The sequence below is a fragment of the Rhinichthys klamathensis genome, unplaced genomic scaffold (genome assembly GCF_029890125.1).
Source record: "Rhinichthys klamathensis goyatoka isolate OS25496 unplaced genomic scaffold, OSU_Roscu_1.1 h1tg000422l_1, whole genome shotgun sequence".
NCBI classification, from domain to species: Eukaryota; Metazoa; Chordata; class Actinopteri; order Cypriniformes; family Leuciscidae; genus Rhinichthys; species Rhinichthys klamathensis.
Window position 1 is genome coordinate 2,251,332 of NW_026606920.1, and position 22,556 is coordinate 2,273,887.

The window sequence follows — 22,556 nt, forward strand, 5'->3', positions numbered from 1 at the left end:
TTTGGATGAGTCATGTAAATAATGCCCCCCCAAACAAATAGTGGACTATTCCAAATAGGTGGCAAGTAGAAGTACTGACTGACGGTAAAGTGAACAGAAGAAGATAAGCAGAAAGAATGACAATGGCACTCTCAACCAGTTATTTTGAATAAGATAACGCTTATAGCACGGTATATCACAGTAAAATGATTTATGTTAAATAATGGATGCATATGCACGTGAAGTTTGAACTGGGGAAACACAAGAAATTCCTTCAATGGTGTTTCCTCAAAATAGGTCTAGTCAGACAGCTTACGTTATCAGTATCATTCTAAAGAACGTAAAAGGCGGTACATTTATTAATTTAATTAAAATATTGTAGCTTTCTTTTATTTAATTCCGTAAAATACAGCGTGTAGAGGCTTACAGAGAGAATTCCTGTTGATATTATCTGGTCTCTGTAATAAAACGACTATGTTTAATGTCGTAATCATGATTTGCATGACCTTGGTCGAGACGCAGACAGTTCACAGCTCGCGCCCATAAACTGGCTCGCGCCTCGCGGGTTCGATTGCCGCCTTCACGAGAACGCCATTTACAAAGTATTCCTCACAAAATGCTGTTTTATTAGATAGAATCCATGAAAATATACACATATGTTGTGTTTTTAGACTTTTAATAGTCACTTTACTATATGTTCACACAAATTGTACCAAGACATTCCACCGCATACATTAAGCGATTAGCTAATTATTTTCGCAGGTTTCACTCGGAGAAACATTAGCCGGCCGGCTAACAGCTAAACTCGAGGGTTCACTGTAAATAACTCGCTTTACATCAGTGTATTGTATTGCTTTATAGCAGCTTTATGTCGCCATTATCTATATTAAAGTTGTTCTTTTAGGATTTCAATGACATCTACAAGATGTTAGAGTCTGAAGAAGGCGTTTCGTCGCTGGAAAACCTGTTTTATGACAGGCCAGTAATTCATAAAGTGTGAGTAGGCCTTTACACATGATACCTGATCAGAGACACGCCAGATATCTGAGAATGAATTAATACATGTTGAAAAACTGGTTATTACGTTTATGACAGCATTTGTCTATATGGCTCTGTTTAGGAAACCATTATGTCAGGGACAAGGCTCCTGGATCTTTGATGCTCCACCCTCATTATCACAAATACCTGCAACACAAGACATCCAGGGAGAGGCAGCACACCTTTCCTCATTTAGTGAGTCTTGTTTGGATTGAAGCTAAAATAAGGTTTGGGTAGTTTAAGCATATCATGTGCATTTTTAATCAACATAAATCGTTTGTGTTTACATAATATATGTGTGTGTACTGTGTATGATTATTTTGTATATATAAATGCACACACATGCATGTATATATTTAAGAAACATTTGTTATTTATATATATAATATTTATATGTATAAATATATATACAGTATATGCAAATATGTCTTAAATATATACATGCATATGTGGGCATTTATATATACAAAATAATTATACACAGTACACACACATATATTATGTAAACACAAACTTTTATTTTGGATGCGATTAATCATTGCCCAGCACGCACGCATACACACACACACACACACATATATACAGTATCTCACAAAAGTGAGTACACTCCTCACATTTTAGCAAACATTTTAGTATATCTACTCAAGGGACAATACTATAGAAATGAAACTTGGATATATTTTAGAGTAGTCAATGTGCTGCTTGTATATTTACTGAAAACAACTCAACATACAGCCATTATTGTCAAAATAGCTGGCAACAAAAGTGAGTACACCCTAAGTGATAATAGCTGTACGTCGTTTAACCACGCAGAGCCACATGTCCTATTCATCATGTTCATGTTTTTGTCTGCTTGACAGGACCATACAAATTGTTGTATTTTGTATTAGAGCAGTTAAAATTTGTGCTTTGAGTACAATTCTCTCACACTGACCTTTGGATGTTCAACATGGCACCTCATGGCAAATAACTCTCTAAGGATTTGAGAATTAGAATTGTTGCTCTCCACAAAGATGACCAAGGCTATAAGAAGATTGGTAACACCCTGAAACTGAGTTACAGTACAGGCCAGGGTCATACAGAGGTTTTCCAAGACGGGTTCCACTTTGAACCTCGCAAGGGTCAATCAAAGAAGTCGAGTCCTCGTGCTGCGCGTCAGGTGCAGAAGCTGGCTTCAAAAAACAGACGCATGATCGTGCCAGCATTGCTTTAGAGGTTGCAGAAGCGGATGGTCAGCTTGTTAGTGCTCAAACTATACACTGCAAAAAGTCGGTTTGCATGGCCGTCATCCCAGAAGGAAGCCTCTTCTGAAGCTGGCTCACAAGAAAGCCTGCAAACAGTTTGCTGAAAGCAACCTGTCCAAGAGCATGAATTACTGGAACCATGTCCTGTGGTCTGATGAGACTAAGATGAACTTGTTTGACTCAGATGGTGTCCAGAATGTGTGGCAATGCCCTGGTGAGGAGTCCCCAGAAAATTGCGTCTTGCATACAGTCAAGCATGGTGGTTGTAGCATCATGGTCTGGGGCTGCATGAGTGCTGCTGGTACTGGGGAGCTGCTCTTCATTGAGGGAAACATGTATTTCAACATGTACTGTGACATTCTGAAGCAGAACATGATGCCCTCCCTTCAGAAACTGGGCCGAACGGCATGATAACGACCCCAAACAAACCGCCAAGATGACAACTGCTTTGCTGAGGAAGCTGAAGGTGATGGAGTGGCCAAGTATGTCTCCAGACCTGAACCCTATTGAGCACCTGTGGGGCGTCCTCAAGCAGAAGGTGGAGAAGCGCCATGTGTCCAGCAGCTCCATGAAGTCATTATGGAGGAGTGGAAGAGGATCCCAACAACAACCTGTGCAGCTCTGGTGAATTCCATGCCCAGGAGGATTAAGCCAATGCTAGATAACAATGGTGCTCACACAAAATATTGACACTTTGGACACAGTTTTGACATGTTCACTTAGGGTGTACTCACTTTTGTTGCCAGCTATTTTGACAATAATGGCTGTATGTTGAGTTATTTTCAGAGGACAGTAAATCTATACTGCTATACAAGCAGCACAATGACTACTCTAAAATATATCCAAGTTTCATTTCCATAGTATTGTCCCTTGAGAAGATATACTAAAATGTTTGCTGAAATGTGAGGGGTGTACTGACTTTTGTGAGATACTGTATATTGTCATGTGAAAAACAAAGGACACGCTTTAGAATTGTATGGTTTTACGTATCAGAACATAATAAAAATAATAATAAATAAAAATCATCTGGTCGTTAGCAGGCCTTAAAATAAGATTAATACAACCTCAGATGAACAACAACAAATGATATTACACCGTGTCAATATTTATTTTATAAAAATAAAGTCAAAATTGAAAAGCCATGGGTGACAAACGAAGTAGACCCTGTGATTCATGCTTGTAGAGCCACTTTTAGAAGCAATAAGCTGAAGGAATAATTTTCTGTATGACAGTATCAGTCTCTCGGATCATTCTGGAGGAATTTTGGCCCACTCTTCTTTACAACGTTGCTTCAGTTCATTGAGGTTTATAGGGCTGTCAAAATGGATGAAAAGCTAAATTCGAATTTCTTTCTTAAATATTTGCAAAATTCGATTTATATTTGAATTCTAAAGGCAATACTTAAAGGGGTCATGAACTGCATTGTTTTATAATGTTTCCTGAGGTGCACTTGTCTGCTGTGAGACGTCAGTGTAAACGGCCACTGCTGTGATTGGCTGACAGCTTTGCATATGAAATGTGGAACTCTCTCGAAAACTTTTAGCACGTTTTTACTATTACTGCTCTCAATGTTAACTACTCCTGAAAAGTGATAATTATAGCAATGCAGTTAGATATAATTAAATTAAGATCGTGGCATGAAAGGTTGCAGTGATGAGCAACATGTATGCAGCGATCTCGTCATTGCAACTCAATTTCTGCACACTAACGAATGCTTTCATCATAACTGACAGTGCAAACACAATGTAAATAATTTGTTGATTATTACATACTAAGAGAAACGATGTGAAGTTGACCGTTTGGTCACTGGTTTGATTTGCTGGGGTCATTTGCTGGTGTCTTTCCTCCTTGGCATTGTGTTAACACACACCTGAATGCTCCAGACCTGCAAATAGCCAAAACTTCTGCTTTTATAGAGGTGATCACACTTGCTGATGATCAATTAATCAAAGGCATTTGATTAGCAGCGCCTGACTGCTACTTACCCTCTTAATTCCCATGGAAGCAGCAATGTGTACTTAGTTTGTCACCCATGGCTTTTCCATTTTGGCCTAGTTTGTGTTAAATAAATAATGACACGGCGTAATATGTCATGTGTTGTTGTTCATCTGAGGTTGTGTTTACCTAGTTTTAAGACCTGCGCACACACACACACACATGCAAAAAATACATGGTAAGAAACTGGTTATTATTGTACTTTAATGACATATATTAGTAAACAATGTCTGTATCTACATTTGTTGGTAGAGGTTTATATTGCTAAAAAAAAATGTCAAATTGTACAACAAATTTCACTGCTAGTTTAGAGTGCAAATTTAATCACTTCCATGTCTTATTAGAGATTGCAGTGACTCAAATGACAAAAAAGCTGTTACGTTTTTGTCTCCTTATTTATGAAGGTTACTCTCAGAGATCGAAGAAATTTCTGACTCCAGCTCAAAAACCATTTCACAATCCTAATGAAAATGTCCAAGGTCAGACTGTGAAATCATATGAGCTGGAGGAATCTGTTTTGTGGACCCATGAACCCTCTAGAGAAAGAAATCAGGCTGTCGGCATGAAGGGTTTTGTGGAATCGAGGCCTTTACCTACTGCCAGTGCTCCTCCCTTCAAGACTCGGTAGTCTTTGCTGCATCTTGATTGAGTTAACAAAATTTGCTGGTGTAACAAGCAGTTCTTTGTTTTTAAAATGGATATTGGCAGTAGAACAATAAGTAGGTAAACAAACTGCGTTTATTCTCCTTTTTATTAACATAGGTTGTTCAGAGTTCCCACAAGAAGGATCTCAGGGAATGGTGAAGATGGTATCCCAAATCATATGATGTCAACAACAAATGACACTGGTTTCCTTGGTCAGGCTGCTATGACAACCAGCGGCCCACAGACTTCACATCCTTTTGCTAGTCCCTTTATTGGCTTGGCCCAAACAGAACAAACATGTGATGTACCTGCAAAAATAAACCATAATCTCCATCTTGGTTTCGAACCTGCAGAATTTGAAGGTAATATAATACTATAGAACTATAAGTTAACTGGAATGCCATGACATAGAGTTAGTTCATGTGGAGCAGTCCATGTTGCCACAAATTTACTACATTAACCAGCTATTCTATCTGAAGGTAAATCTTTGTATGTTTTAATAAAGTAAAATATGCAGTTTTTTAGGGCATACGTAAAAACTATAAATATTTCCATAGATAACAGTTAGTGTTAGACTGAATATTTGTCCGTTTTTTTAATATTGATGCTGTTTTTAAAGGGTCATCTGGAAAAGGAACACTTCGCTCAGTCTCTGAAATTCGTATCCTCCTCCATTCAGCACAGCTGATAATAAATACATTTTAATTCTATTAAGGACCTAATGAAATCAGAATCAGACTTTTGTGGCTTTTAATCCATGTTCATTAGCATTGAGCTTAACTAAATGCTAATGTACTCCTAAACGCTAACAAAATGAACTTTTAGACAATATTCATATGAAAAAGATTCTCATCTGGGAATACAGATAAAAAAACTTTGATGATTCATGTTGCACTACACATATTTTTGTCAAATTAAACAGGACAAGTTCTTTGATACGTCCCACCCAAAGTTTCTGTTTCAATAAGAAATATAGGAAGGAAAACTCTGATTTCATGGGGACTTTAAATGATTCATGTAAGTCTTCTTCAATGTACTTTTATACCTTTGGAGTGTGAATGATGCTTTTATTTGCATGTTCATTTTTTTCCTTGATATACGTGTAGCTGCTAAATTCAGGAGTGTGTTTAAAGAATTCCCTTACTTTAACTATGTGCAGTCCCAGGCATTGGATGATGTAAGTCTCTAGCATTTATATCTGTATAATGTAAAGTTCATAAACACAGTATGTGGCAGATTATTGCTCTATTTCAGGTTCTGTTCACCGCTAAAAATTTTGTTGCCTGTGCTCCCACGGGCTCTGGGAAAACGGTGCTCTTTGAGCTGGCCATTGTTCGACTACTGATTGAGGCTTCTGAGCCCTGGCACAATGTCAGAGCTGTGTACAGTGAGTTACAAACTATAATTGTTATTATTTAAGCTTAATAGGATTATAAACTGAGCATTTTTATTGGAGACATTTTATTTGTAATTTATAACAAATTCTGTTTGACATTCTTTATGCTTTAGTGGCACCAATTAAGGCTCTTTGCAGTCAACGATATGAAGACTGGAAACAGAAGTTTGGACCTCTTGGACTAAACTGCAAGGAGTTAACTGGAGACACAGAAATTGATGACATTTTTGAAATCCAGGATGCTCATCTAATTTTTACAACTCCAGTAAGTTGCCACATATGGTACAGTCTAGACATTAAAAATATTTACAACAGGTCTGAACATTTTTTTCCCCTTAAAAGGAAAAATGGGACAGCATGACAAGGAGGTGGAAGGATAACTGTTTATTGCCATCTGTTCGTCTCTTCCTGATTGATGAGGTCTGATTTATTTACTCCCATGTGATCTGTATTTGAAAATTGATTGCAGTGTTTTGTTAATTAATCAATTACATTTTTGTCTACGTACCATCTCTAGATACATGTGGTGAAAGACAAAACCCGTGGAGCGACTCTTGAGGTTGTGGTCAGCAGAATGAAAACCATGCACTCGCACCACCTTGCTGTAAATCCAGAATCAAAAGCATCCGTGAGATTTGTGGCTGTCTCAGCTACCATCCCAAACATCCGCGACGTACGTAGTTTCATGAAGCACCAAAGTCATTCAAAATTCAAGATGTTCAGGTTCATTTCGATGATTCCTGGGGTGTTCTCTACAATTTTGAAGGTATCTGAATGGCTTTCGGATGAGTCAGGGCCTGCCACTTGTCTGGAGATGGATGAGAGTCACAGGCCAGTGAAACTGAGGAAAGTGGTGCTTGGGTTCCCCTGTGGAAGTAATCAGAATGAATTTAAGTTTGATCTTTCTCTCAACTACAAAATGGCCAACATTATTCAGACCTACTCTGATAAAAAACCAACCCTTGTGGTAAGTGAATCTTTGCAAAAGCAAATGTGTTGGGTTGTGTATTTTAAAATAAAAATGTGATATGATACATTTGTTTGAAATGAACAGTTTTGCTCCACAAGAAAAGGAGTTCAACAGTCAGCTGCTGTGATTGCCAAGGATGCCAGGTTCATTATGAGTATTGACCACAAACAAAGGTACTATAGTCACATTACATAGGCTGTAAATATACATTTCCATTTTGAAATAAATGAAACATTGCCACTTATAGCAAACATTTTTGGTCTGGTGATTAAATCTATATATACATCAATCCAATCCTGCTCGTAGAGGGCCACTGTCCTGCAGAGTTTAACTCCAATCCCATTTAAACACACCTGAACAGCTAATCAAAAGTCCTACTAGGCATACTAGAAACTTCCAGGCAGTTGTGTTGAGGCAAGTTAGAGTTATAGGACAGTGGCCCTCCAGGACGTAGTTTGGACACCTCTTATATAAATAAATATTTGAGTATATTGTTGTTGAACTTCCACAGATTGAATTGCCAGATATTAACTGTACTTTTAAGATTACTCTTGAGATGTGTACATGATCTCTTTGTTTAACTTTTCTTTTTCACAGACTGATGAAATATGCAAACTCTCTACTTGATGCAAAACTCAGAGGTGTGTACGATAATGAGATTTCTTCTGCTGTACGACATTCATGAATACATTGGTCACTTTTTTATGAAGGTAAACTATATTTCTTTCTTCTATTTCTCTTCCAGATATATTTATTTGTGGCATTGGATATCATCATGCTGGGATGGATGTGTCAGACAGGAAATTGATTGAAAAAGCATTTACAGTGGGTGACTTGCCAGTGTTATGTAAGTTCTGTAAATATATTTTCATTCATTTACTTTTGATTGTTCATTATTCAGTACATAATGTATTATTAAACAAAAGCCTTCATAGGAAACCCTTTTTTTCTCTTATTCAGTTACAACCAGCACCCTAGCCATGGGTGTGAATTTGCCAGCCCATCTTGTGGTAATAAAATCCACATTGCACTATGTTGGTGGTGCATGTGAAGAGTACAGTGAAGCTGACCTGTTACAGATGATTGGGAGAGCTGGCAGACCACAGGTACTGCTAACAAATTCAAAGCATCACTTGTTAAGTAGAGACTTCAGGAGGTCTCTCCTGGTGTTCTGAAGTCTTTATGTGTACAGGTTGTAATAATAATCTAGAAACAAATTACCTGTATTTTACTCAATTGGAAGACATGTACCTATCAAAACATGCATATATTAAATATAAAATAAGTGTCTGCTCCATAAGCAGCAATATATGAAGTCAAGCAATTTGGCTACATTTCACTTGGCAATGCAAACATAGAGCTGTTACAGTATTAAGATTTAGACTACAGTACATGCTGGCTTTTGTTTTTGTTTAGTTTGATACAACAGCGACTGCAGTGATCATGACCCGGTCTCAGACAAAGGACAAATACACAAATTTCTTAAGTGGCATAGACAGCATAGAGAGCAGGTATATACCATCTAAAACACATTTTGTTCAGTCTTAGAGGATTTTTTATATTCCCTAACCATATGATATAGGCTAGTTGATTTATGTGTTATCTATGTATGTGATGAGTACAACAGAATGACTATTTTTCAGCTTGCATACAAACTTGGTGGAGCACTTGAATGCAGAGATAGTTCTCCACACCATATCTGATGTGAACATGGCTCTAGACTGGATCCGCTCCACATTCCTGTACATCCGTGCTTTGAAAAACCCCAAGCACTACGGTAAATCCTAAACCTTGTCCACTCTACAGTTATAATCATCAAAAGTACAACTAGCTGTTTTTATTAATCTCATATTTTGTCACAGGTTTCCCTCCTGAGCTTGACAAATGTGGAATTGAGACTAAATTACAAGGTATGAAAAAACGATTAGCTGATTTAAATCAGTGAATCAGTTGATAATCATTCATTTGAAAAACCAACTAGACTGAGAAACTTGTGGTGTAAATTTGATTTACACGGTGTGTTTCAGAACTGTGCTTGAAGAACCTCAACTCTTTGGCCTCTTTTAACCTGATTACCATGGATGAAGACATCAACATCAAGCCCACAGGTTACTGATAACACTCTTTTTCCCATTAAAAAAATATAAAAGTTTATATAGTTCTCCTTTTCTATTTTTATGAGAATTTTAATGACTCTACCAATTTAATATAAATGAAATATAAATAAATGAATATAAATGAAATGTTCACACACAGAGACTGGGAAACTCATGGCCAGGTACTGTGTTGCCTTTGACACTGTAATGCAGTTCAGTAGGGTGACTGGAACAGAGACTTTACCTGAGTTGGTAAGAAAGCATTGTTGTTCTTCTGGCATTTCCTGATCCATTGTTGTTTACTTCTTCAGAACAACATATAATGAAAGAAATATATATATTTTTCTCAATTTATAGATTGAAATGATATCGAAGGGTAAAGAATTCAGTGATGTGCAACTGAGAGTAAATGAGAAGAAAACCTTGAACATGTTGAACAAGGATAAGAACAGAAACACCATCAGGTCAAAGTTGTCTTTAACTACCTAATTGTCATAGTTAACGCACTGTATATAGATGGGCTAAAGCATGTCAGCTGTAATATTTTCTTTTTAGGTTTCCTATGGATGGAAAGATCAAAAGTAATGACATGAAAGTGAATTGGTAAGGTCTTGCTTGCTATTACTGTTTGAATGTACAATTTATTCCATGGTCTGCATATTTGTTTATTTATTTATGTATGCGTTTATAATCTCATTGTAGTCTGATTCAAGCTCAGCTCAGCTGCATCCCCATTCAGGAGTTTGGACTCATACAGGACACTGGAAAAATATTCAGAAATGGAAGTAGAGTCAGCAGATGTATGTTACTAACATAATCTTGTGTAATGTCTCTATTTAAGCTTTTATTCTGTCTGATGAAGATATGGCCATGTAATTGCAAATGTGCAAATTTTTCTCGTGCTGCTTTTTACTTAGCATAAAATTAACAAAATACTGTTTTCAATCTCTGCCAGATCTGACTGAGTTTCTCAGTCATCACTCCAAATCGAATTTTTCAGCTCAACTCAACTCTTTAATTCTTGCCAAATGTTTTCGAGCTAAACTGTGGGAGAACTCGTCTTACGTCTCCAGACAGCTTGAGAGGATAGGTCAGGGAGCACATCTAAAAGTTTATATATCATCATTAAAAAAGGATAAGTGGTGTCTTTGTTAATTGAGACAAAAGTGAATAAATGGAACCTACTGATTAAAACTGAGTTTTTTTTTTTTGTGACAGATGAATGTGTTTATATATTTGGAGTCTTCTTTTCTAGGATTACAACTCGCTACTGCTATGGTGAATGCAGGGCTTACAACATTCAGCAAAATTGAGCTGACTAGTCCCAGAGAACTAGAGCTAGTAAGCCAAAATATCCTACATAAATTGTTTAGAAGTTTTAGAAATACATGTATTCATGATGATGTTATGATGTTCCTTTCTGTTGTTATAGTAGTATTACTGACACATAATTATTATTATTTTTACATTTTGTTTCATTTTCTTTGCCAGATTGTGAACCGACACCCTCCGTTTGGGAACCAGATTAAGGAAGCTGTCAGCAAACTTCCAAAATATGAAGTTAGTTTGGAACAGGTAACGTGTGTGTATATATATATATATATATATATATATATATATATACAGTATATACTGTATATATATAATTACATTGGAGTCTCAAACTTGGGTAGTTGACATGGAATAAAGTTGTGGAAAGTTGACAACCTCTAATTTATCCATATGAAATTATTTTAAATAGCCTTTTAAGTAGAATTTCAGAATTTCATTACATATTCACACCAATTTTAATATCTTTATGATGATTAAAAAAACTGCATAATTTTACATTTTCAGATATCATTTAATATAGTCAAATATTTTTCTAGATTCCTCGATACAGTCTGTCCACAGCTGAGATTGTGGTCACAGTGAACATGCAGAATTTTATGGAGTTGGCATCGAAACGGACAGCACCAGACCATCATCATGTAACTCTCATTATTGGGGACTGTGACAATAATGTAGTTTTCCAGCAGAAAATCATGTAAGATCTTTGTGATTTAATAATCACTGGCAAGTTATCTTAAAAAAAGAAATTAAAATATGTAAGAGATGCATAATTTGTTTTTCCAGGGACACAATGCTCTTGAGGTCTGGGAGCTGGTCAAGGAGAATCGAGGTGACAAGAACACCTAAGGGAGAGGAGCTCAGCATTCATTTGATCAGCTCTGAATATGGTCAGTGCCCATAGCCAATGCCTGGCAACCACTTAAACAATATAATATTTGTTTTGCATAAACATCTACGTGTAGATTGATCTGTTCTATCTGGTAATATTTTAGAACAATTAAAATTTGTTGATTGTGTAGTAGGGATGCACGATGATATCGGGACAACATCGGTATCGGCCGATAAAAGCTTAAAATGACCATCATCGGCATCGGCCGATATGAATATTTCTGCCGATGAGTCTTGCCGATAGGGTGGCGTGTTTCCTATGCGCACGTGACGACCGTGAACGAAGCATGAGCGCCAGCAACTTAAACTTCCAACTAGGGGTGTGCGTCTCACGGTTTTTGATCGTGGACGATTAAAATGTCTCCACGATCTGCTTTTGAAGAAAAATCATAGTATCGTGCATTCTATCAGTTCAATTCTGGCGCCTTCATCTCAACATACTGTACAACGCGACGTACATTCACATCACATGTAAACGCAGAGGTAGAGTTACACTCACGGGACACTGCAATTCACAAAAGTTCATTGTTTGCATGTGCGTCAAAGTCTTGCTAGGTAAACATGTCATTCACGTGCTGATGCGCTGTTCTAACATCCGCTTTTCTGAGCGCGTTACACCCGACGCTCACAGGAACTAAAAGCCTGTCACAGAGCCTGCATACTGGACTAATCTTTCGAGTCTTATTGCGCTGATACTGTCAAATACACACAAGGTTTACATAAACAAAGTTGGTTATGTCTAAAGTGAAAGCAAACAGAGAAAATCTGCTTGTCAAATGCGTGTATATTAGACGCGTCGCGTTACTCGCGTGCAGTTCTTAAAGAGACAGTAATAATATTCTGCCGCTTGTCTTTAAAGAGATACTGCACCCAGAAATAAAAATTCTGTCTATCTAATGTTGTTTCAAACCTGGATTCATTTCTTTCTTGTGCTTAAATATACTATGGAAGTCACTGGAGTACAGCAACTGTTTGGTTAGCCACATTCTTCCAAATAACTTTTATAATTTCAACAGAAGAAAGAAACTTGAGAGAGTAAATGATGAATTAAAATGATTTAAATTTTTGGGAGAACTATCCCGTTAATGTTAATAAAACAACAAAACACAGAGGAAATCACTCACTGCTCTTGACTGAGAACGTTAATAGAAGCTTTAATAAGCTTTTTTTGCACTTAAAAAAAAATACAAATATATCGATATCAGTATCGGCATCGGGCAAAATTAGTTTGAAAATATCGGCATATCGAATATCGGCCAAAATCCTATATCGTGCATCCCTATTGTGTAGTGGGTCTGGACGTACAGCAGGAGTACAGCGCTTACTACTCAGGAGCAAAGAGGTTTAGAGATGAGTCCTGCATCAGAAAGAGCCCTACATGGAAAGTGCAGATGATTCTCGACACAGGGAAGAGACAAGGCCCTACGTCGACAACTCCCACTTCTTCAGACAGAGGTCAGACTTCTTGACAACAATAACAATTTAATCAGACCTCAGATAGTTACAATATATTTGAACTAGACTTTGTGACTTCAGAAAATCAGTTGCCCTGTTTATACCTGGTATTAGCGTCCATCTTACAAGCGGGCAGGTGAGACACATCAAAGATTTTGCATGGTTGTAACATGCATCTCAAAGACATTTTCTTTGACCACTTGTGATCAGATTTCAGATCTCCCCCGAGATGAATGTTAATAGTAGATATAAATGGTCTGATAAATCTGCTGAAACTAAATGAATTATATAAATGCTTGACTCTTTCAAAGATTATATTTAACTTAATGTAGGCATTCTCTTCACGGATCAATTTGCTCCAAACACGAGACAGTGCCATCATCTCTGCAAAAACAAGGAGCTCTGTGGACACGAGTGCTGTGAGTATGAGAGATTCAAGATGATCCTGGATTGTGCTGTCATTTTATGGGGCTTATAATATGACAAAATGATTTGAATTTGAATTATGTAAATTTGAATTATTGACAAGTGTAATCTAACAAAATTGAATATTGTGTGGAGTTTTAAATAGTTCTGAATTTGATTTCTTTAAACGAATATTGAACATTTGAAATTTAACGAATTTAAATGTTTTTATGGCTGAATTTTATAGACATCTATTTTCAAACAGCTGTTTTTTGTTCTGAATTCTTAGACTGCAAATATCCCGTTTTAAAAAATACAGATTCAAGTTTTCAAGATGAAGAAGAAATTCAGAACTTCAAATTCAGTTTTCTAAAATCAAAAACGCAGAAAATTCAGATCTTACAGAAAGTAGGTCACAGGGAAGAGTAAAGGATCTCAGAAAAGTCGAACAGAGCATTTTGGCTGCACTGCAGTAGTTTTCTGGCGCAAACGTGGTGTTGGTTCAAGAGAATCCGTGTATCGTTCGTTCAGTCGTTTTTTAGAAAAATGAGAACACAGCTTGAATATTAGATTTCTAATATTCTAATAATAGTCCTCCGCTGCTGCAGTTGCACGGAGCTTACGAAACTTAACGCGTTTATTGCAACCAGACTACATTTCATTTTCTCTTCAAACAACTAGACTAACGAATGGCTCGACACAATGGAAGAGCCTAGAGAGGGCTTTCTTCTGTGTAGACCAGCAGTTCTTAAGTACCAGGGGGGTCCGTGAAATAATTTGCTATAACGTACCGTAGCCTATTTTCCAGACTGTAAAGTCAGTTTTTTATTATGAAACACGCTGTGATTTATTCCAAAGTGACTTAGGCATATATAATGCATTTAACGTCAAATAATCTAAATGTTGACTTTCAAAAGTAGGCGCGCAAAGAAGGCTATTCGCTGTATTTTGGTTCATTTTTGGTGTGCGCCAGAAAGATCTTCAAGGAGACCGAGACGCGCTAAAGCAGCGCATCATGTTTTATTTATTTTTCAACGGCATGAAATTTTGTAGTCATTTTGAATGTACACAAATAAAAATATACATTTTGCTGTTTCGAATGATGTCATATTATCTGTATGACTATAAATAACAGAGTATTAAGTATTAATTTCCCGTGCTGTGGAACAAATCCAAGTAATGGAGCCGCATCGCGCGCTCACGCAACATAGTATCAGTTCACTTCTGGCATTGCTAACTTGACATCGCAGCCTGTTCATTATCAAAATAAAACACAGTCAACCAAACATATAAAAATTTATTCTGCTTAATTGAGTTGGTCTGTTGTACAATATAAAGGCTGTGCTGCACAGTCATCACCTACTTGCTGTTATTCCAAACATTTCCCCTGCTGTGAAGATGCTGATTTAGCCTATACGTGTATATTGGGGCTCGACTGAAGTATGAAGCCTTCTTTATATTAATAGTTAGCATCCAAATGTTACATTGCAAATATGGAAACTTTGGACCGAATGAGAGATGCTCGAACTCAACATCGGTACAGTTTCAGTTTCGATTAAAATAATTTAGTTTAGGCTTGGCGTTTAAAATAGGCTAAATGTTGTTTGTAATAAAGGGCATCAATTGATACTCAATATTAATTAAATAAATAAATGTAATGTCAGAGAATGTACAAAGCGCATCCTTTTGAGATATACATTAAAATACATTTTAATAAAAATAAAACACATGGCCTACATCATAAAACTCAGAAGATGATGTATTTTAATTTCTATGATAGTCAGTCTGAATGACAGTTCATGCGTGAACGTTAGGCCTGTTATATATACCCAAGTCAATGCATTATTCTTTCCTTTTTGTATTAGTGTTTCAAATATTTAATTTACTACTAATTATATTGATTTATATCTTAATTTTTTTTTTTTACTTACGACCATGCAGGCTATGACAGCAGTCATTTAGCCTACCCTGCCATACCCAGCTGATGCAAAGCGTTGGTGAATTTATATCTACACAGAAGAAAGACCTGTCTAGGCTCTTCCCCGGTACGGGTTGTGTCGAGCCATTGGTTAGTCTGGTTGTTTGATGAGAAAAAGATTAAATGTATACACATTTTTACTACGTAGTTGCAATAAACGTGTTAAGAATCTGTGCAACTGCAGCAGCGGAGGACTATTATTAGAATATTAGAAATCTAATATTCAAGCTGTTTTCTCATTTTTCTACTCTTAATATTAAATCAAAAAATGACTGAACGAACGATACACGGATTCTTTTGAACCACCACCACGTTTGCGCCAGAAAACTACTACAGTGCAGCCAAAATGCTCTGTTCGACTTTTCTGAGATCCTTTACTCTTCCCTGTGACTTATGTAAGGCTGGAAGCTTACACTGCTATTTTGAACCAATAATCGGAACAAAAGGCAGTTAAAGGATGACGTGTATAATTCAAATATGTATCTGACTCCAATATCATTAATCTGACTCCATTAAAGTTGTTGTTATTCTTTAACCTCTTATTCTTTAAAGGTAAAGGTCTTTCTTAGAACTGATAGGAAAACGTAGGATTTAACCTGAACGTTTAGATAACAAAAGTTATAATCACTTTAGCTTTCAACATCATCAGTGATAAAAGGAAAGATTCTCAAAGCCTTTAAAGCAGGCAAAGTTATTTATTAAGTTACATGTTTAAATATACAGACAGTAGAATGGACCAACACACTGTATAGAAAACTTAGTTGTAACAAAAAACGTACGGTTGTGCAAACAAGGCCGTAAAAGCCTTTCTCAGAGTATGAGGTTACGCGGGAGTGGCGGGGTTAAAGCCGTTCTCCAAGATCAACAGTTACCTTTCCTTCTTATACCCTGAGCAAAGTATTGTTAAACATGAGTGGAATACCAACACCGAAACCGACCGACAGGAAACCAAAAGATGAGGCAAATGTGTTGTGATCAAGAGGGGGAGAAGAACATTAACATATTCTCCTCAATCGATGTTTAACCAGTACCAGTACTTAATATGTCTATTAAGTTCACCACCATTCATTTCAGTGTATAAGCTGTCAGATGAGACCAAACATGACAATTATATATTAGAACAAACTAGTAAATAAACAGCAGTTGAAAGCATATGTCCTGTGAACCAAATGGTACAGACGTGCCATTGAGGTGCACATGACTCTGTCTCTCTCGACAGAACTATCCCGTGCCTGGAGTGTCCCAACAGTCCTCAATCAGCATATTGATGAAATCCCTTGCACTAGATGGGCATTAGCATACTGTGATGATGAAGGCCATTGTGCCACGTTTAATTCACATGTATACCTTTAAAAGGCTTTTTGAAGTACTAGGGCAGTAAAGAGTTCTGCCCATATCTGCTCAGCCCTACACCTACTTTCTGTAAGATCTGAATTTTCCCCAGTCTGAATTTTAGAAAACTGAATTTGAAGTTCTGAATTTCTTCTTCATCTTGAAAACTTGAATCTGTATTTTTTAAAACTGGATATTTGCAGTCTAAGAATTCAGAACAAAAAACAGCTGTTTGAAAATAGATGTCTATAAAATTCAGCCATAAAAACATTTCAATTCGTTAAATTTCAAATGTTCAATATTCGTTTAAAGAAATCAAATTCCACACAATATTCAATTTTGTTAGATTACACTTGTCGATAATTCAAATTTACACAATTCAAATTCAAATCATTTTGTCATATTATAAGCTCCATATCATTAGCTATGTTTCCATCCAAAGTTGCGAATTTTATGCACAAAATTGGAATATCGCATAAAACAGTTGTGAATAAAGCATTGTTTTCATCTAGTGATTAGAAGAGAACAAATTCGTCACTTAAAGCTGCAGTCCGCAGTTTTTCCTCTTTGTCGCCATCTCTGTTCGAAATCTGCAATTGCAGTTATTCGCGGAATTATCAACTTTATCAACCGTATTATAAATAATTATATAATAATTATGTCGATAATTATCAAAATTATCAACCGTACTTCGACACGGCACAGCGCGGATGAACACAATGTTTGAGGAGAGTGTGCGGCTGTCAGTCACCGCGCCGGTGCGGATTCTGGCATTCAGAATCACAGATTATTCTTTTTGGAAGTATGACCATAATAAGAATTTTTACCGGAAAATGTCATTTGACAAGTAACATCCACTTTTGTTCTGGTTCTGACATTGCAGTAAATCGCACTGATTAAATCTAACAATCACTTATCATATCACGCAAAACCGTGCAAATTATACTTTGTTCTCAAATTGTTAATGTTAACAACGTCAGCATTGCGTGACTACATGTAATGTCCTTCTTCCGATATGTATCCTTGTTTTCGCATGGGCCGGTTGCAGTCTCTTTTTTTCTGTAGCCACTCCGAAGTCCAAACAAAGTCTTGAATTTTACAGCGCGTGAATCTCCAGTTGTCACTGGTGATTGTCGTTTGAACCTTTCTGGATCCGCCATCAAATTGATAAGTTTAATTATATCAAGTGCTGTGAGAAAAGGCTATAAATCTCCACCTCCAACATCCTCACACGCAATATAGCCTACTAGCCGAGACTCTTCTTTATGTGTACAGATGTGACGTAATGACGCAAAGACTTGCTCGAATCTCCCGCAGAAATTCTCCAGTACCACTGGAATTAAAAACATTATTACAAACTTACCGCTTTGATTCGAGCTACGGCAAGCAGATAGTTTTGAACACTGGCTGGTTATGTATTTTCTCAAATATGTATTTTGGATAATTTTTAACCCAAAAAAAGCTACGGTCTGCAGCTTTAATGATAAACTGGCAATAAATAGAAAAAGAAAAATGGAAGTTGATGCAGTAGGAGAAGCCATTGTATATAATATATTAGGCCTAATATATTATAATTATATCAGTCCGCTGGGTCATCCAGTAATGCCGTCCCATCGCAAAGTCATATGTCTTTTTTGATGCACATTGAGGAATTTATTCAGTACATTTTTTTATCGAATAAAACATTTATCTGACTCAGTTGAGCAAAAAAAAATTTTATTTTTATTTATGCGCATCTTCCCGTTTCCATCCAGCGTTTTTTCATGCAATATCCCATGATGCGCAAAATGTGGATGGAAACAGATACTATCTGTGTTGCTATATCACCTTGTTTCCCTTTTAGGCAAAGTTGGAGTCATGAAAAGGGCTCAGTCCTGTTTCTCCTCATACCTTAACAATCTGAAAATGAGAAACGAGAGACTCTGTGAGACTCCTGTGAAACGTTTGAAGGTCAGAATTCCGACTATCAAGGGTTACATGTACACAACTGTCAGAAAATATATGATTCAATATAGTCTAATAATAGTACACTTCAATGCCTATAGAATTTATTTCTGCAAGATATACTGTATTGTGTTGTGTCAAAGTCTCAATCCAATTTTCTTGAGTTTCCCTTTAGATGATGATGAATAATGGAACAGCAGCTGTAAGCATGCAGCAGTTCTCATACAAACCCAAAGACACACTGCCTGCTGCCAAGAAGTATTTTGGTTTTCTGCTGACAACAAAAGTTGCCCTATTCGCTCTGTGCACGAGAAAAATGCTAACTTCCGGCTTGAGGGTGGAAATTGGGTACTTCGTTTCCGGTTGCCGTCTTGTTTACATCAGTGGACCGGCGTTAAGTTAGTTTAATCGTTCGCAATGGACCTAAAACATAAAAAAAACCGATTCACTTTTCAAAGGGCAGTCGGTGGTAATACCATAATTCCTCAAATAAAAGCTGGGGCCTTTATTTACCTAAACTGCAGAAGGTAACAGGCTTTTATTAGAGGCAGGCGCTTTATTTAAAAAAAATCTAAATCAAATTTCCGTCTGGGTTCCATGCTCCTCAAGACAATTTCGTTTTCATTAAAGTTGTTGAAAAGACCGTTACACTAGCAGCACTAAATTATATGTGTGTTACATCTATTGTCTACTACCATCTATTGGCTGTACGTTACGATGAACTTGAATGCATATTAGGGGATGTTTACACCTGGCCACTTCATGTGTTTTCTCAGATCGGAAAGCTCTCTGATTTATCAAAACAATTCTACTTAAATCTGCTCACAAATGCGTTTTCGCAAAACGGATATAAATCTTCAATTCCCACGCTATATGCGGATTTAATGGAGTGGACGTCACCGAAAGCAACAGATATGAGCTGCATTTGATAGATCAGCTCATTTCTAAATCAAAAGACCGCAATAAGCGAGAGCGGCAACAAGCCTGGTAAGATCATTTCGTTTCTTTACTTTTAATGATGAGGAGAATTGTCTGCGACTTACTTTCACTTTAATTTGCAATAGTTTGCACGTTGGCTTTATGGATAGATGCTCGGCTGCCGTGATGCGTGTTGCAGTAGCGTTGTCACATCTTGCTATAACATTACATAGCCTATAACACGCTCTCACACTTATTTTTTAGCGTTTTTGGGAGGAGTAAAATTTAGATACGTGGTTTCAACAATCAGATGCATTTGATTTACACTTGTGCAGTTTCGTCTGGAATCTCGTCTCAGATCTCCTCCTGAAGAAGTGGTTTGAGCGATCGGATTTAAATTGTCTCGAATGTGCTTCGGATGGCATTTATACATGGTCTTTTCACGATCAGATCACAGAACACGCATGAAGTGGACAGGTGTAACATCTCTTCAATGAAAGTCATTTAGGAGATTATCCACACTAATTTTCCCCCGGCCTTTATTTGTCCGCGTTGATCACGCACCCGGCCATTATCAGAGGCCCGGCGTTTATTTGAATACCGGTTTTTATTTGAGGAATTACGGTAACCAGGCGCTGCTGCATTGTGAAAAGTAAACAATGTTTAACGTTACTTCTACGTCGTCCATCAGGCTACCGGAAACTAGACACCCCCTATCGGTTTCGCAGCCGGAAGTAGCATATGCTAACGTGCACATAGTCTATTATTGTCGATGAAGTTGTCATTGTTGATATTGTATTATTTCCTAAAGTTGACATTCCTTCTTGTAGGTATGAGGGAAGTCAGGGTTACACTCAAAGTACATATGAAATCAAGGAGTTAGAGGCCAGTTTTGTCACTCCACACGAGAATTTATCATCATACCATGATGGTATGTTTACTCTGATTCACATACACTCAAGTTTGTTGACAGAAAATATTGCAGTTACAGTGAGAGTTTAGAGTTTCTTAAGAATTAGTGTTTAATTCGAAATCTCAGAACTCTGATGTTTCAATTGTCAAACTATTTACAGGTTACAATGACGAGCTTGGAGACTTCTTTTCTGAAACTGGAGACCTAGCATTGGAACATCCTCCACCTTCTGCTTCACATCAAAGTATGAAACTTTAGAGCTTCTGGTGTTTGCCTCATATTGTTCATATTAATAATAATAATAATAATAATGGTACCGTCATATTTTCAGGGGTTTCGCTTCACAGTCAGTTCAAGCCACGCAATGGTGGACAGATGCACAGAGTTAGCCCTAATGAAGCCAGTGTTTATTCAGTCCATGCAAACCCAGACCACAGTACTGACACTGATAACCTCTGGTCTGGTTCCCTGAATGTGACCTTTGACCTGGTAGGGAATGATTGGGATGATTTTGATGATGGTAACCTGGTTGATGCTAGTGAAGTGTGCTATGAATCCCAAATATGTAACCTGATGACAGACCATGATCAACCTACAAATTCTGGTTTGTTGGACTCATTTTATAGTCTTATTTTTTTCTTTTATGTTTTTTGTATGTCAGATATTTGTAAAAATCGTTGAAAATGGTTGTAAATCTGTCAAATTTGAAATGCTAAACTTCCTTGATGTTTTTTTTTTTGTTGTTTTTGTACACTCACAATGTCCAGCCCAAACCTTTGAAGTCTTGCCACAAAGGTAACTGAGAATAGACCATTTCTCCCTCTTCATTCACATGTTTCAGTTCAGCAGAAATAGATGTTGTGGGGCATTTTTAAAATCACTCACTTCCCCTGATTAAAAGCTTGTTTAATAGGGATTCAAGAGCAGTTATTTTAGGGTCCAGAGGGTGTATTATGTTACTGTATAATATCTTCTGAAGTGTCCTTTGCTTTTGGACTAATGCCTCTGAAAATATGATTACTTTTTTCAGGATCCTACCAATGGCTGTGACACCCCAGACTGTAAGTATACATAAATACTTTTAACATTTCCCTCAAACTTTTCAAGACGAATATGGTACCATGCATTTTGGTTACTTAGAAAGCACACAATGATTGTGTTTCAGTTGCAAATAGCTAGTTTTATAATTCATTTCATAGGCTGTGTGCTCAGAAATTTGTATGAACTCCCTCTCAAACCAGAGTCAAGCCAAAACACCTTCAGTCCAAAGAAGATTTGATTTCTTCTCAAGGACAGATGCGACTCTAAAGGAAAACACATCTGTTAGCAGGTATTTCAAGAAATTATTAACTTTAGTTATCATATTACCTGTTTACAATGTTAACATTGCTTAATAATTGCAGGGATCACGCAGAGGACATCAGCAATGAGACCAGTGTTTTTCTCGGTATGTTTGATGGACTTTTTTAGAGTTGTTGTGAATGATTCCTGACACATTTAGCACTACGTTCTAAAGACTCCAAGTTCCTCTGACATTTGTTTATTTTCTGGTGTAAAGATGTTCTTGGTTTAACTTCACTTTATGGACAATTTGCAGCAAACAATTCGAATGTGAAATAGAATGGCAAAAAGTTATTTTCTTTTGCATTGTAGCAAGTTATTATATGTTGGCAAAGAGCTTTCTATCTATTTTAAAAAGGCTGAACTATATTTTGATGTTCAATATTTTTAATCTTATTCTTAAATGTATAAAAAATTCTTAATTTTACTAAAAAATATTGGTAAATTGATCTATAAATATCACATGAAATGAAAACAAACTGTCAATATGGTAAAGTCAGGAATGAATGAGAAATGTTTGTCTCTGTCTCTGTTTTTTATTCTACCGATGCACATTTGTCTTTTAGCAATTGGGTTAGAGTAGAGTTTTTAATTAGTTATATAAAAACAATTAAAGTCTATGAAATGTCCCTTTTTTAAATAGCTGTAAGGTACTTTGAGAATAGTTCGTCAGGAGGACACTCCTCT

At 36.8% G+C, this 22,556-nt stretch overlaps 1 protein-coding gene across 1 annotated transcript; it reads left to right on the forward strand.

Annotated features, from left to right (window-relative positions):
* Positions 1 to 66: 66 nt before the first annotated feature.
* On the forward strand, positions 67 to 22,167 carry hfm1 (helicase for meiosis 1). Its single transcript, XM_056235575.1, has 40 exons — positions 67 to 170; positions 884 to 975; positions 1,100 to 1,212; positions 4,661 to 4,880; positions 5,019 to 5,263; positions 5,521 to 5,562; positions 6,008 to 6,078; positions 6,156 to 6,288; positions 6,411 to 6,562; positions 6,640 to 6,717; positions 6,815 to 6,970; positions 7,064 to 7,264; positions 7,352 to 7,440; positions 7,865 to 7,908; positions 8,013 to 8,114; positions 8,228 to 8,373; positions 8,684 to 8,778; positions 8,911 to 9,044; positions 9,130 to 9,177; positions 9,295 to 9,375; positions 9,524 to 9,615; positions 9,721 to 9,827; positions 9,919 to 9,966; positions 10,066 to 10,163; positions 10,319 to 10,453; positions 10,619 to 10,704; positions 10,855 to 10,938; positions 11,232 to 11,389; positions 11,479 to 11,582; positions 12,874 to 13,038; positions 13,371 to 13,457; positions 18,597 to 18,703; positions 18,873 to 18,955; positions 20,446 to 20,546; positions 20,689 to 20,772; positions 20,860 to 21,132; positions 21,296 to 21,323; positions 21,559 to 21,589; positions 21,728 to 21,858; positions 21,932 to 22,167. The coding sequence occupies exons 2-40, from the start codon at positions 905 to 907 to the stop codon at positions 21,996 to 21,998; spliced, it is 4,290 nt and encodes a 1,429-aa protein (XP_056091550.1). The 5' UTR covers positions 67 to 170; positions 884 to 904; the 3' UTR covers positions 21,999 to 22,167.
* Positions 22,168 to 22,556: the final 389 nt, after the last annotated feature.

What these genes read in the sequence shown, in the direction of transcription:
- hfm1 (XM_056235575.1), top strand. Translation starts at nt 905, where the DNA reads ATGTTAGAGTCTGAAGAAGGCGTTTCGTCGCTGGAAAACCTGTTTTAT. An exon ending in AGCACACCTTTCCTCATTTA is followed by an intron (nt 1,213 to 4,660) that starts GTGAGTCTTGTT and finishes TTATTTATGAAG; the next exon opens with GTTACTCTCAGAGATCGAAG. An exon ending in GGGTGACTTGCCAGTGTTAT is followed by an intron (nt 8,115 to 8,227) that starts GTAAGTTCTGTA and finishes TCTCTTATTCAG; the next exon opens with TTACAACCAGCACCCTAGCC.